The sequence below is a fragment of the Egretta garzetta genome, unplaced genomic scaffold (assembly GCF_000687185.1).
Source record: "Egretta garzetta isolate BGI_Z169 unplaced genomic scaffold, ASM68718v1 scaffold2, whole genome shotgun sequence".
Classification (NCBI taxonomy): Eukaryota; Metazoa; Chordata; class Aves; order Pelecaniformes; family Ardeidae; genus Egretta; species Egretta garzetta.
In genome coordinates, this window is record NW_009258894.1 from 5,115,746 (window position 1) to 5,130,854 (window position 15,109).

General features: G+C 42.6%; 2 protein-coding genes across 2 annotated transcripts in view; both read right to left on the reverse strand.

Annotated features, from left to right (window-relative positions):
• Positions 1-3,997: 3,997 nt before the first annotated feature.
• LOC104122081 (disintegrin and metalloproteinase domain-containing protein 20-like) lies at positions 3,998-11,995 on the reverse strand. Its single transcript, XM_009634157.2, is given in 4 exon segments — positions 3,998-4,165; positions 4,167-6,136; positions 6,139-6,859; positions 8,787-11,995. Coding segments are annotated over 3 exon segments (2,244 nt in total). The 5' UTR covers positions 6,326-6,859; positions 8,787-11,995; the 3' UTR covers positions 3,998-4,078.
• A 42-nt stretch (positions 11,996-12,037) lies between these two features.
• MED6 (mediator complex subunit 6) overlaps positions 12,038-15,109 on the reverse strand; it is a 12,773-nt gene continuing 9,701 nt past the window's right edge. The window contains exons 8-10 of the mRNA XM_009634206.2: positions 14,599-14,714; positions 13,827-13,854; positions 12,038-13,241 (exon numbers count right to left, since the gene is read on the reverse strand). Of these exons, the coding sequence (XP_009632501.2) occupies positions 13,111-13,241; positions 13,827-13,854; positions 14,599-14,714 (275 nt within the window). The 3' untranslated portion in view covers positions 12,038-13,110. The remainder of the gene's footprint in view (positions 13,242-13,826; positions 13,855-14,598; positions 14,715-15,109) is intronic.

Genomic DNA, 15,109 nt, shown 5'->3' on the forward strand with positions numbered 1-15,109 from the left:
GGCACCCTGCCTGCCTGCCTGCCTGCCAGGGCTGCACAACAGCACAGCCTCCTCCTGCCCACAGTCCCCTGCCCTGCGTCCTTGCCCAGCCTCAATTTGCCCCCCAGAGTGGAGGTGGATTTCTCACTGAGGTTAAGGAGAGGGTGATGTTTTTTCTAGGGGGAGGCATAGCGGATAAATGGAGAGATACGTGACCTACTCCCAGCCCGTTTAAATGGAGCCAATGGGCCACACAACAAACAAGGGCAAGCTGATCAGACAGTGATGGACCCAACCAAAAGCCCAGTGCAGTTAGGCAGCACAGAGGGCAACCATGCCAACTTCAAGTCATCCTGGAATGCGACACAGAGGTAGCACTGGTGTGTAGTAACTATTATTGTATAATTCCGAACCACAAATAGCACATGGAACCCCTGTCCTGACCAACACCGCTGAGAACAATGAATACCTGCAGACGGTGTCCAGTTTCCTCAAAACCCTACAGAACAGGCAACTACCTAGCAACAAAAGGCCAGGTTGTCCAACTTTCCATCTAACAGAAGTACCACTTGAACTTGGGACTCCTGTACCTCATGGAGTTCTTGAACCACTAGATTATTGGGAAAAAGATAGCAAGGCAAAATTTATCCTCATTTATTTCCTCATTAAACTTTACCCTTATCTATTTCAGCACATGCTACAAGTGTGGCAATACAGATAAAGACGACAGGGAACAATGAACAGGACCAGGTGCAATTTAATCACCTAACTGCTTGGCACTATTGGGACACCCAAGTCTACACACTGAAGGAACTTTTCCAAAGAAAACGAGGACCAGGTGCTCTCATTTTCAGTGTTAAACTACTGATTTGTTTGCTCCATGTTGCAGTATGGATTACATGTTTTTGACTGTATTCATTCCAAGATTATCTACTCTTTTGGATTCCTGAATTTAAATAGGGACAGCCAGCCTGGGTGCTGGATCTCTGGGCTAGAGGAAGAGTGTGCCACATGCCTTAATGCAACAAGATTAATGCTTAGCACTTGGCTGAGTGCTAGGTAACCTGCCTCAGAGGTGGGAGACAAGCATTCAAGCCCCCATTACACCTGCAATGATGAGCAAAACCAAAGCTTGTCCATCACAGGAGGACTTCTTAAGCCATTTAAGCCCAGCATGCAGTTTCACAACTGCTTCAGTCCAGTTTCCACAGTTATGTTGTCCTGGATATCTAGATTTATTTTTTGCCAATGGTTAAAGAACACTGGAAAGCAAAACTTGTACCATGGCCATCAAATATTTTTTCTCCAAACTCAGGTTCTACTAATACCATACTTGGCACACTCCTTGAAAATACATACTGTTCCTTAGAAGCAGTTTTAGTGTGTTTTAGAGATGACAGTCTTGGCTTAGAACAAAACCAATTTAATCTTGATCTGAGATAACTGCAATATTAAGAGTTTTTTAAAAGTCTTGTTCAGCCAGGAAGATATTTCAAACAAGAAACATGGGTAAATCATTTTAACTTACTCCTGGGCAGCTCCAGGGTTCGCCCACCACGACTGACCCACCGCATGTTAACAGCTACCTAAGACTCAATACCTTGATGCTCTGGCACAAACCATTTCATGGGTCTTCACAGTCAGGCACTTCCCTCCAGCACCATTTTACACACTAGACTGACTGACCAGCATCTCTTGGGAGATGGTGCAGCAGCATTTGCAGGCTGCCTCTTCCATGTTCAAGTGACTTCTACATCAGCCAAGTTCTTGTATCCATTTAAAACATTTACAAAGGCAATTAAAACTAGGAGGGGAAAAAAAAAAGGGGGGGGGGGGGGAAGAGAGAGAGAAAGCAGGAAAGATTGGGACTGAACTTAAGACTTGCACCTTTGTACCACAACAGAGTAACAAACCACCAGAAGTATCAAGTTATTCATTGCTATGGTGAAATCGGAAACAATATTTTCCAGGAGAAAACCTCAGCAAGGGGGCTCGCACATTTTATAAAACATAGACTAGCTTTGTTGGGATGCATGCCTGTCTTGCTCATGCGGCCTAAGCAGAAATAGAAGAAAAGCTAAATGCTCCTGTCCAAAGCTTGCTGAAATTCATGGGTTTTTAGATCAATTTTTCAGCACAGAGAAAAATGGAAACTACAGCATTTCATTGCTATGTCTCTTCCAAAACTGCATTTGCAAGTAAGCTTTCTAGCCTAAATTGTCCTTTCATTTACACCTCTGTCTCTTCAGTGTTCAGGCCTGACTCTCCAAATGTTTCCCTGGTCTCAGCACAGATGTATGCTCAGCAATTTATGGTATACTATCAATTAACAACAGCAGGCCATCAAGGTGGCAGCCTGAGACTTCTGCCACTAATGTTTATGTATTTAAAAAGCCAAATAAAAAAAGCCTGCCAGTACTTACCAGATGTGCATAGCTGGTTGGAAGGTGCTGGGTGTAGTGCTTGTGTTACTTTTTATCTCCATCTTTCACCTAATCCACATTCCACTTGTTTGTCACATATCCCTTGCTTCTCACACCTGAATTAAGATTTTTATTTCTCTGAGAAAGAAGCCAAGAACTCTTGCCCACCCCCCATGTTACCTCGTTTCCCCAGACAAATATAGGTAACAATTTAAGGACCCATTTGCTTTAGACAAAAAGCCATGCAGAACTGTGAATCACATCCTTTGTGTTTCACATCCAATCATAAGGTAACCTACCCTTTTCGGATGCAGAATACAGTCATTTGGAAAAAAAAAAAAAAGTACAGGAAAATGTGTATTCTAAAAACTTTAAAGTCATACTTGGGAGGCAGCAAGAGTTTACCATCATCACCATTTGTAGAGTCACCAACATCCTTCTTCCCAAACGTTGGGGTACTTATCCTGCCTTTATAGAAGGTTTGCTGAAATGTGGTTTTTGCTTTCCAAATACAAGTAATTCTTTTGGTAGCAGACAAGTGCATTATAGCCCTCAATCCAGAAGCACCAGTCCTTTAAAATAAAGTTTTCACTGTAAATCTGGACTACAGACTCTTCTTTATGCTGATCTAGTCACTGCTCTAATAAAAGTAATAAAATGTACCAAATTATATTTCCACATCCCTCGTGCTTTTTCCGTAAGTTAGACCCATTTTATCTCCTGTTAAAAAATGAAAAATACAATGCTCCTGCATGGCATTCCATAAAGCTGCAAGGACGCACTCAGTAATAACTTATGAAGCAATCACATAGTAAATCAAGAGAATTTTCCTCCCCTTCCTCCCCAAGATAGTCAGATAAAGCATCTATCAAATAACGCAGGAATTCTGGTTTGGGGAGACTTGCAGCGTAGTTCCAAGTATTTTAGAAACCCTGTTAACTGGTGCAGCCCCACAGACAGCTCCTCTCAGCAACAATAAAATACACAGCACTTCTCAGAACAACCCAGCAGTCAAGGCATTGGAACGCTTCCAGAAAAGAGAGACAATTTGTTCTTGTGAAATGTCAGGTTTGGTGTCACTACACTCTTGACGTATATCTGGTGGTTCAGAAATGTAATGCTTACTGGCACGATCTGGATAATCCTACTCTACCATCTCACAAGATGGAAGACCCTGTTCCCTGTGATCTACCTCCCTCCTGAAGGGCTACTCCATGGCAACAGCTGGAAGGGCTTACGCCACAGACACCTACGATCTCACTGCAATACCTGTTTCTTGCCTGCTTGCGTGCCACAGATGTGAATTAAATGGAGACTGCAAGAGTAAATCGGAGCAAGTAATTTATTCATTCCTGTTTTAAGAAGTTCACATTTGTAAACTGTTGATACGAAGCATAAAAGCTATACCTACAGTTCACCTAACTACTTCAGTTTAAGAGCTCAAGGTGCAAAGACAAAAAGAACAGCATGCCTTACTGCCTGCATTTATTAACTTAAAATAAACAAAGATAACATTTACTCTGCATTTAATGATATCACACGAGATTAGAACTATTTGGAATGCATTGAATTATTTTGATGAGTTATCAGCTGGCTCTGCTCAAGGGAGATTTCCCCAGGAGCATCAAAGCTACTGCCTGTTGGTTTTTGGCAAGTGCTTTGTGGTGGATTTTGACTCACCAGCTTGACTTCTCCTTTAGGAACTGCTGGCATTTCCACTGTTTGAAACAACTGCTGTCGTCTTCTGTGGAACTGGGCCTTTTTCCTCCTAAGCCATCTCACTATTTCCTGGTTGTAACATATGGCAAGGGTTAATCCGAGGCTACAGAGAGAAAGAAGACTAAGTAGTGTTACTCCCATTTCTGCTCTCTGAAAAATCTCCCTGGCTGGAGGGGGTCCACTGTCAACGCTACCTCCGAATCCTTCCTGTTCACAGTACGGAGGAGCCCAGCCATACCTGCAGTGACAGTTCTTATGATTGTTACACACTCCTCTGTCATGACACTTTGTTGCGTTACAGTCGTACTTCAGCAGTGATATGCTGGTACACGTCCTGTTGATACAAACCTTATCACTACCACACGGTGTGCCATCTTCCACAGCCCCCACATCAGCTACTGGCAACCCCGTGTGGTAGTCAAGACCCCAACACTTTTTACCTCCAACAGGTGTTTGGACTAGTGTTACGTGGTTCTGCAAGAAAGGCAATTTGTTTATGTTTTCACACTGGATCCTACCACATAAGATATTCTCAATACTGCATTTTGTAAAACGGTTATTGTTATGAATACCACAATTCCCAAACCGGTCACCTCGAGTATTCACTGCTTTGAAGCAATCTAAAGGAGCAGCCCTGGCTTGTTTGCCAAAGAGACGCTGGCACTGTCTACTGTGGGAAGAACATTTTCCTCGATAGCAATAAGCATCATATTTGCAAGGGGTTCCATCTTCTATGTACACATCTGGTGGGCACTGAGTGGAAGTCCCATTGCAATACTCTGGCAGGTCACAGTCGCCAGTACTTGCTCTGCAGCGTGTTCCTGCTGGAAGGATCTGACAGCTCTTGCAGCATTTTCCAGAAGCACAGACTGAACCTGCAGTGAACGTACAGTTCGGGTGACAACAAGGATCCTTTCTGCAGTTTGATTCTGAACCACAGTCACATTGCTCTCCGCTTTCTACTATCTTATTCCCACAGTATTCACGCTTCATGGTGTAGAAACTGCCAGGGGCTGGCGGTTGATGAATGCAGCCGGCACCACGCCCAAGCAGGTCAAAGTAGTCTTTGTAACTGCAGTCACTGAATGCATCGGTGTCAACATCGCTTTCATACATAATGCATTTCTTTCGCCTGCATTTACAGCCCGGTCCATCATGGCGCATCCCAAGAATATGGCCCAACTCATGGACAAACGTGGTAATAAATGAGGACAACTTCCTATTAGTGAAGGAAGCAACTGCTGATGACCACTGGTTATTACACACGGACCCTACAAATGCCAATCCCAGCGTCCTTCCAAACCTCTCAAATGCAAATAAGTGAGCGGTATCATGGCGCAACCGTGGAGACAGGTCTGACTTCCGCCATTTGTTAAAGTCTTCAAGCACATCGCTGATAGAGCTAGTAATGTTTATGAGGTTTTTTTTGGTCCAGATCTCCAATCCCACAAGAAACAGCCGAACAGAAAGCTGTTCATACAGAGAGTCCCCAATATTGATGATTTCTATGATTTGCCTCAAGACTTCGGATTCATTCCTGCCCGACTTCACAAACCGCACATTGTCCACGACCACTACTATCTTCAGGTACCTGATGTGTGTCCACCAGTCTTTCAGCATCTCCTCCTCCTCCTCTGCCCGGGAGACCTCAAACCAGGGCAGCAAAGCCTTTTGGTGCTGCAGCTCCTCTGAAGTCAGCGCACAGGTGGGGCCCGCAGGGTTTTTGGCCTCCTCCATGCGGTAGAGGATGTGCCGGAAGGCTGGATCGTCGGGGACGGGCTCAATCTCGTAGGTGCCATCCTCCACCCAGAGCACGCCACGGAGACCTCTGCCGCAGGTGCCGAGGGCCACCAGGGAGCCAGGGCTCCCCTGCACCTCACCCTGGTAGAAGCAGTTGTCCCGCACAAAGGGGTGCTCCTCCCAGCGGGCCCCATCCTTGCCGTAGGTGACCAAGGTGAAGGGGTGGGAGACCAGGCCCCGCCTGGGCCGCAGGTGCAGCACCTGCGGGCCCCCCCCAGCCAGTAGGAGACGGCCAGGGGGTTGGTGTTGGCCCGGGGGCTCAACTGCCGTGGCACTGTCACCCATGTGGCGGCGACACGCAGCTCCCCAGACAGGTTCCCTGAGGCAACAGGGCACCCTGCCAGGCCCAGCAGCACCAGAAGCCCCAGCTGCAGCCCCATTGCCACTGCCCAGTGCCGCCCCATGCCCTGCTTTGTGAGGGGATAGGGCCTGGAAGGGCCCTGCCCGGGGGAACCGCCCCGAGGCCTCCAACTGCCCCTCGGTGGGGAGGGCTGCAGCTGGGCAGGAGCAGTGGCATCACGGCCCCCTTTGCCTCTCCCCTGCGGAAATGGCACCCCGCTGCCTGGGGGTACACCCTAGAGGGCTACGAGGGCGCCTTCAGACATCCATCCCCTGATCTTTGAGCATGTATGGAGGGTCTCGTAGGGAAGAACAAATAGCTTACCACAAGCACATTCCCAGTTTTTTATAATCTTCATTTTCAAATTAATGGGCGTTTCTCCTTCCGAGTAGACATAGTGAGGAGGGGTCAGCTTCACACACCTCGTCATGGATGTTTGTGTTGAGCAAAGGGATCATTCGGTTAGACCGCAAGTGGGAAAATCTGGTTTAATAGCTCAAAGGCTGGCTTTTGCTTTGTTCAGTTTTTTTATTAAAGCGGAGTGGAGATCAGGAACAGGCTATTTCATCTCAAAAGAGTATTTGGAAAAGCCTAGGGTCTAGAATGAAAAAGTACAGAAATACTTGTCTCCTAGCTGGTGACTAGGACATAGCACTCCTTAGTGCCCTTGCTTAGCATATGCCTTACTATAGCTACTACAGTATACATATGCACACCAAGAAAAAAAAGGTAGATCCAGAGAAGAATTCACTTCCACTACATTCAATAATACAGAGGCAAACTAATAGCACCAAGTATAAAAGCATAAAGCCTATCTATGCCCCAGCTGCTACACAGCTACAGCAATGTGCCTTAATTACAAACATCACTGATAAAACAGCCGCTTTCCCACATCATGGCCTTTCTAAAGATTTGTGCTTGCAGAGCACTGGGAAGAGAGAGCTTACAGGTACATCTACCACCTGGCTGCCATGCCCATTTTAAGCAACAGCTCCATCAAGACACAGCTATACCACAATCCAGATCACTGTCTTAATGTCCCATGCAGCAGAGCTATACACACTTTTTTTGGTACACAGTGCTGGGATTTGACACAGTCACAGCTATTACCTTTTGGAAACTCTTCACAACTTTCTTTTCAGCACTGAAAGTACGTCTGGGATGAAGTCCAACCTGCTATGGCCCTTAGCTCAGCTGCAGGAGGTGCACCCTCCCAACACCCCATCTCCGTCTCAAGGATCCTGCCTTTCGGCACCAATTTCCAGGTGCTGACCATCACCCTGGCCAGGCAGCAACACTTAACATTTCAGATTGCCCAAGACAGCCACTGCCCCTCAAGAAGCTGAGCGGTGACAGAAGCAGCTGACCGAGTGCTCAGAGCAACCCTCTGCTGTCTTGTGGAGTGGGCTGGTACTGTGAGCTGGGGACACGGCAACAGCCATGGAGGCTACCAACAGTTGTCCAAAGGGGCTTCAGATTCTGTGAACTGGCAACTTGCTCATTCACTGCAAGTACAGCCAGCATGAGTAGTGTACACCTTGTAATACAGTACCTCAGGTTAAAGGAATGAAAACAGGAGGATGCCTGCTTCTGTTAGGATCTTTCCAGATATCCATAACTGTATATTGTTTGAAATTTTTTACTGCTTTACCTAAAAGTAAACAAACTCGTGACCTGTATTAGCCTTAAGATTTAGGGGGTTTTATTAGTTTCAATTTTTAAATTATAGGCACTATTTTATGTGAAGTCTTTTATGTGCAGTTAGTTGTTGAATAACTGTCCGCTACTTTTCAAGTATCAGTTTTGCATTCCAGGGCTGTGAACTATGTCAGATTGTGTCTTTTGAAATAAATATAACTCAGACCACAGTAACTATAATAGAAAAATACTGTTACATAATCTTTGTGTGCAGTGCCTGTAGCACTATTTTTAAATGCACACTTCTGCTGTGTGACCACTCAAGTTATAGCAAAGGCCCTACTATATCACTCTCCCAACTTGCTGGAGACATATCTTACCACCCGCACAAAGTTGCCTACTACTTTCTTTCTCTTTTAAACATAAACAGAAAGTACTCTGGTTCCATTGTTGAACTCAGGGCAGGTTATTCTTGGGGAAAAGTGTCAACGTACATTTGCGACACTGTGTTGAGCACCTAAGCAAGCCCTTCAGCGTCAAGGCTACATAAAAAGGGATGACGCTGTTCAGGTTTCCAGAGCCTTGTACTTCTTACTCTGATCAGGTAAAGATCAAAGGGGAGGGAAGGAAAGATTCCCATTATATGACAATGAACAGGTTGGAAGAAAAAAAATGACTGACGTTACAGTAGAGCAGGGAAAAATATTGCAGTAGTCCGTATCTATTTCAACTGCAGAAACATTTGTTTGGCAGGTATAACTGGCTTTCTCATGATTCATCAGTGTTTTTCAAATTGTTTTCAATCTGGTAGCCCCCTAAGATTTTCAGTGAAGGTGTAAGCTCCTAAGGAATTGAATCCTACCAGCGAGAGATTACTTTTCTCTTACCTTCTCTGTTGAGTCTTTAGGAACAGGTCACAGACCCTCAGCAGCCTTGTGGACCACAGATTGAAATTCACTTTCCTGGCAGAAAGAAGTGAAGCCTTCTGATTGTTGAGAGATCAATAATACATCATATCTCATCCCACTGAGAAAATTTCTCCCTACCACCCATCCAGCTATGATCCACATTAGGCTACAGAAAGATATTTATCAATAAATGACCATTTGTTTGTCCTGTGCATGATTACAGGACCAATGCAACACTTTTGACAAAAATTCACCTTCCTCTCCAAGAACAAAGAAAAACCATCCTGAACCCTGAATGCCTAGTTATCATCATTTGCTTTGCCATTGAGAAAAATATAAAAAAATAAATTGAAAAAGCGTATCACATCAGCTTTTCTTCAGAGCCATCTCTTGGTTCAGGGATGCCACAATCTATTTGCATAACATATCTTCACCATTTTTCTCACAGGGAACCTGTGTCTCAAAATAAAGCTAATCTCTCCCCTTTGCCTTGTCCCTCCTATTGCCTGTATCCTTGCTCCAAGTACAGTTCGCTTTGGCAAACAACACTGACTGTCCAAATGGCATCTGTCTTTGCTAGGAAAAGGTTACCAAAACACAAAGTATGGGGGCGGAGCAGAAAAGAGGAATGGCGAAGAATAACACATAGCCCAGTCAGACCTTACGTAGTGAAGAGTTGAAAGAGACAGTATTTCTGCCACACCTGAGACATCACTAGCTTCACACAGTGAATTGAGGTAGCTGGGCTGCCCTTCTTACTACAGTCTGGCTTGATTTTTGCATGTATATGTATATACATGCACATGCATATGTATATACATGCACATGCATATGTGTGTATGATATCTGTTCATGTGTATACACTCATTTATGCGTACTTTCAGGCTCTCAGGAGGATGTTTCTATCAGAGTTCTAGGTCATTTTTACCTCCTCCTACCCCATTGATTTAGGCCAAGAAAAGCCCTTTTGAAGTCTGAACAGTTATTATCAAAGAGCAAAAGTAGAGAAAGCTCTCCAATACAACCAAATCTCTCCTTTACACAGAAGAAAGTGATGCACGGGGCAAATTTCGGAACTGCTTGCTTATTTCTCTTTCATCTACAAGCCTTACAAATACTGAAGGTCCTTTGAAGGACTTTGGACCTCAGGCTCCAAACCAAGAGACTGGTATGAATACCAGAGAGAAGAGACTTAGATTCTCATAGTCGGAAAAACTTTACTGACTAGAAGATAGCTGCTTAACAGCTTCTTGACAATAAATTACTTGGAGTTTAACAGTAATATCTGATATAATGTCACTTCAGTAAGTTAATATCAAAGCTCACTTAACTGATAAAACTATTTTAGAATATTGTCAGCAAGTAACAGGATCAGAAGATATTTCAGTCCTTCATATGGCAAACTTTCAGCATTGAAGGACAGCTCCTAAGAAATCAACACACTCATTGGTAACATCCCTTACTGCTTTATATTATAATTCTTTCAGGGAAAGATCAGGGCCCTGGAAGAGGCTTATCACATTCAAACGCATTGTTTCATGCGTGTAAGCCATTTCCTGTCCTCTCAATAGCTTAGGTACTGGCACTTTAATTCAGACAGGATCAGAGCACAAGTCCATCTTTTTAAAGCCCTCTGACACCAGCCAGTAACAGACATTTCTGTGGAAAGCAAAAGGGCTGTTAAGAGATGCAGATGTGAAGACAGTCTGCCCCTTCAAGTTCCACCCTCATCTGTGAATCAGCTCAAATTCTGAGCATGGAGTACAACGTAACTAAATGTAACTCCAATTCAGCTTCATTAACTTGTCCATCTATTCTTGCACTACAAGATAGAACAAGAGTTCTCTACTTCCCTACTTGCTTCACAGTACTCAGTTTTATAAGACCCAATATTTGTCTTCTCTTTCCTAAGGAACTAAAGTCTTGGTCCTCTGAGTGGCTTCATAGGAGAAACTTTCTCCTACTCATTTTATTGCCCTTCTTCAACCCCCTCTCCTTCAGGAGAATTCTTTTTCAGACATTGAGTTGTACAAGATGCTTTATTTCAGGTGAAGTCCAGTGACTGATAGCATCCATTGTTGACAGCAGCCTTCAGCAATAAGCAAAGATATCTTTCTTCTGCTAGTAATGTTAAATCTTTCCTTGGTGTACAAATAGTTAATTTTTCTCCCTGGAAAAGAAAAAAACCCACAAAAAACAAACCCACAAAACCCCTAGATCTTCATTACAGTGCAGTCTGGTCATCTTTCTTGCTTGCTTAAGTTTTTCCAAGTGACACACAGGCTTTTAGTAATATGAATAACTACAGAGAAATTCAACTCCTTTAATGGCCGGTTCCAAGGTCTTTACTCTGAACATCAGAAATCCAGCAAGAACTCTTGAGGTTCCTCACCACTCATGCCTCATTTCTGGAGATCCCCCTTTCCATTGTGCAGGTGGATGAGATAATGACTTTGGTGCTTCTTGCTTTCAGAGGAATTTGTTTAATACAAGAAAGAATCAACACCCTTTTGTTCTAAGTATATTCATACTACCTTGTAATTATTCAATGCTGAACAATTAGCTCTTTCTTGTTTTGAGCATCCCAGAATAACGGCTTTCTATATCTTCACTTGATTTAAGAGTTTACACCAGCTTATTATCTATTTCTATCAAAATTTGGAGAAATAGATGTTCAAACTTGACCCACGTGGTATGAAATAAAGCCAATACACACTTAAGTACACTGATACACAAATTCTAGGTCTGTATCTGTGTCAACAGCAAACAGCTATTGGCTTATCCAGATCTTCAACTTTACAGTTTTGGATTACAGGACAAAAATTACATGAGTCTTCCCATCATTCAACAGCTATCCAGAGCTGTTTATTAGTTACTGAAAGAGAGTCTCTTATAACCTCAAAACAAATGTGACACAGCTATCTAAGCATATCCTAGTCTTCCTTCCTATCCACATTTTGTTTGCAATGTACAAACCTTTTTCTTGCTTACTACAGTTTACTACAAGAAAGCAGGTAACAGCTGTGAAAAGAAAGCAAGCTATTTCAAGGATTGTTCCATTACTTCAATGAAAAAAAACAAACCCAAGCCAATAATTTCTTTGCAATGGAGGACTTCTAATTTTTCTGAAAAAAAAAAACCCACCAAAAAACCAAAGCCAAAAAGAACCCAAAATAACTCTGGTTTATGTAAGCAACATGCTTAAAGCTATTTCAAGGATTGTTCCATTACTTCAATGAAAAAAACCAAACCCAACCCAATAATTTCTTTGCAATGGAGGACTTCTAATTTTTCTGAAAAAAAAACCCAAAAAAACAAAGCCAAAAAAAACCCCAAATAACTCTGGTTTATGTAAGCAACATGCTTAAATAACAAAGCGTATAGCTGTCAATGACATTTCTCTTCCACTGCCCTACCTCCTTGGGTCTAAAAGGCAGATGACTAATCAAGGTGATCAGATGCAGCAAGAAAGTACTAGAAGCAGAGGAAGAGATATAACTGATATATTTGAGTTACAGTGAAAAAAGGAGAAATATAAACAGCTTCACCAAGTGTGCAACAGCAAGACATTTTAGCTTGTTTTTTATCATCATAAATCTTTCTCCCCGAACACTAGCTTTTATAATAAAAGACCAGCTTAGCTATTAAGTAAAATGAGTGCCTAAAAACATTTAGAGACTGAGAGCCGTTTGACATCTAATTACATGGATTTCAGCATCCAGTTATCAAATCTTTTATCTGTATCCCAAGCATACTGAAGGCAGAGCAATTTATAGCAGGCAGCCTAAATCCTTTCGTTGAACTTTTCTTCCTTGAAATAGTACACAATATATTCCGATATGCAAGCAAAAAAATGCTGCCAGCACATATGGCATATTTTCTACTAACAAAGTAAGCATTTGAGAAAGGCATTCCAGCAGCCAGGAGTTTTATTTGCCAAGAATTCCGTTGTTTAGGGTTTTGTTTTTTTTTTTTTAATATAAAAGTTTTTCTTTTTACATAGGAAACCAAGACACAAGGGATGCAAGAGTTCATAAAGATTTCAGGAGGCTGCAAAATATGTCCACGTAAAAACCATTCTCAGAAGCCAGCATTCAAAATAAGATGAAGACTGAAAACACCTTCTTTGAGGCAGCTCACATACTGATATTTGCATGACACGTTTCAATAGAAAAAGCTCTTACAGGGACTTCAGTCCCTGAATCGTCAGTCTCAGCTGAAGAGCTTAAATATAAAGAAAGGGAAGCAAGAATCTCCTGTTTTCCAGGTACTGACTAATCCAGATGTGTAACAACTTCTCCCTTCACTGGAGTCTCATCCGTTTTTCAGGTGGTCCTTTAGTGCCAGCACTCTGCTGAGCATTCTTTACAGTCTCTTTTTCCTCTGTCTTCACAGCTTCAGGGGCTGGTTCTGGTTCCTTCTTGATTTGATCCACTTAAGAAGTAACAGCAAAAGAAAGTTAAACCTCCAATTTTTATTCCTAAAATACTGTTCAGAGTGCTTAGAAAATACTGTTGATGTCAAAGGGGCAAAATTAATTTCAAAGGTGTAAGAATAACCAAGGACTAAATTCATACCTATATGGGCAAGAAGAGTGAAATAGATTGAAGAGATACAGTTTGTGATTTTCCTGTTTTGAGGTTGCTTATGATCAACACAAAGCCTTCACATGCTTTCTTGCACTTCTAGCACCATGCAAAATCACTAAGATACTGGACTGACCAAGCTGTTCCCTCATTCACCCTTTTACCCTCCTCCTTGCTTTCAGAGACCATTTCCTGCATTTGGACCTTCAGGCAATACAGTTTTACAGACAGGAAGGGCAGGAACAGTACACGCTTTTTTTTCAGTTTCACTTTGGCTGTCACAGAGAACCCTTACCTAGTACTTTGCACAATTAGGCAATGCCAGAATTCCTAACCACCTCAGCAGCAGCAGCAAGGAGCTTATATGGCAACTGGAAGACACTGCTATATAGAGCTTATTTTTTAAGTCTTGTGAGAATATTAAGAATTTTACCTGGGATAGGCTTTTCTCCAGGCTTTTGCTGTGGGGGAGGAAGAAAAAAAAAAATAAAACAACACATCAGTGGAACCAAAGTCATAATTCTTAACCCTTCCTACTATTCCCTTAGGAATATAAACCAGGCAATGCACACTTATGTATAAGAGTTGAGGGTAGAAGGAATTGCTAAATACACTTCAAACAAACCCCATTTTTTCCTCTGACAGCTGAAAAACACTAAAGCAAAAAAAGACACAGTTAGCCAGTCTTTCCCACATCTAAGGAGTAAATAGTTTTGTGAGATGCTGTAAACACAATTTCCTTTGCTCCCAAGCAGAAGACCTGGAACAAATGGCTACTAGAGACAATCAGAGGTAATCACAACAACTTCACAGAATGCCAAGGATTTCCACGCTAATTAATAAGCCTCCAGAACAATGGAGTAACTAAACCCAAATAGCTGTGGTGGCTTGATTGCATTCACAAAGCAGGAAACTGGAAGCAGCAGCAAAATCCAATAGCTGGCAAGACCAGACCCTCTGTGATTAGATAAGGTGTTTGTATAATAAAATTCACCCCCATAGTTTTGCCAAGGTCTTAATGACTCCTGCAATTACAAAGGGGAATCCTACACTCCAATCAGAGCCTTCCATTTCAAATTCATTATCTAATCCATGTTACCATTGCAGAAAGCACACAAAATTCCCATTCAGTTTCAGCTGTTCAAATACTTATGACTGCCTTAAGTTCTAAGTTACACTACTACTATGGCTTGTAAGTGTCATACCTGAACAAATCTGGGTGGAAACTTTTGTCTTAGGTCTAAAAGCAAAGCATCTACCCGTTGCCTTTGGAAAATAGAACTTGGTTCTTCTTTCTTCTTGGCTTTTGGTTTAGCTTTCTCTGCAAGTCACAGAAATATAAGAGAAAGCTGTATTAGAAGTTCTGTTCTCTTAGCAGCCCTTTGTTGTATGACAAGTTAGAATTCATCTCTCATCTAAACTTCACCTACATTTTCCCTTTGACATCAGTTATTTTTTTTTGTGGAAGACAGATTAAGGACAATTCTTACCTCCTGACAAACTGGTTTGACTTCTGAAAATGTCCTTTGGTCTCCAGTGGGTTGAAGAGTTGCCCACTTTGTTAACACACGGCTCACCATTTTCATTTCCCACCCAGGACTCGATGTTCATCCCCACCAGCCCAGAAGAGCAAGTTCCTTCCACCTGATAGGGAGCACTAACTTACTGTTCAGACAGAAAGACACTTAACCTCAACTCTACACCATCACTGTGCAT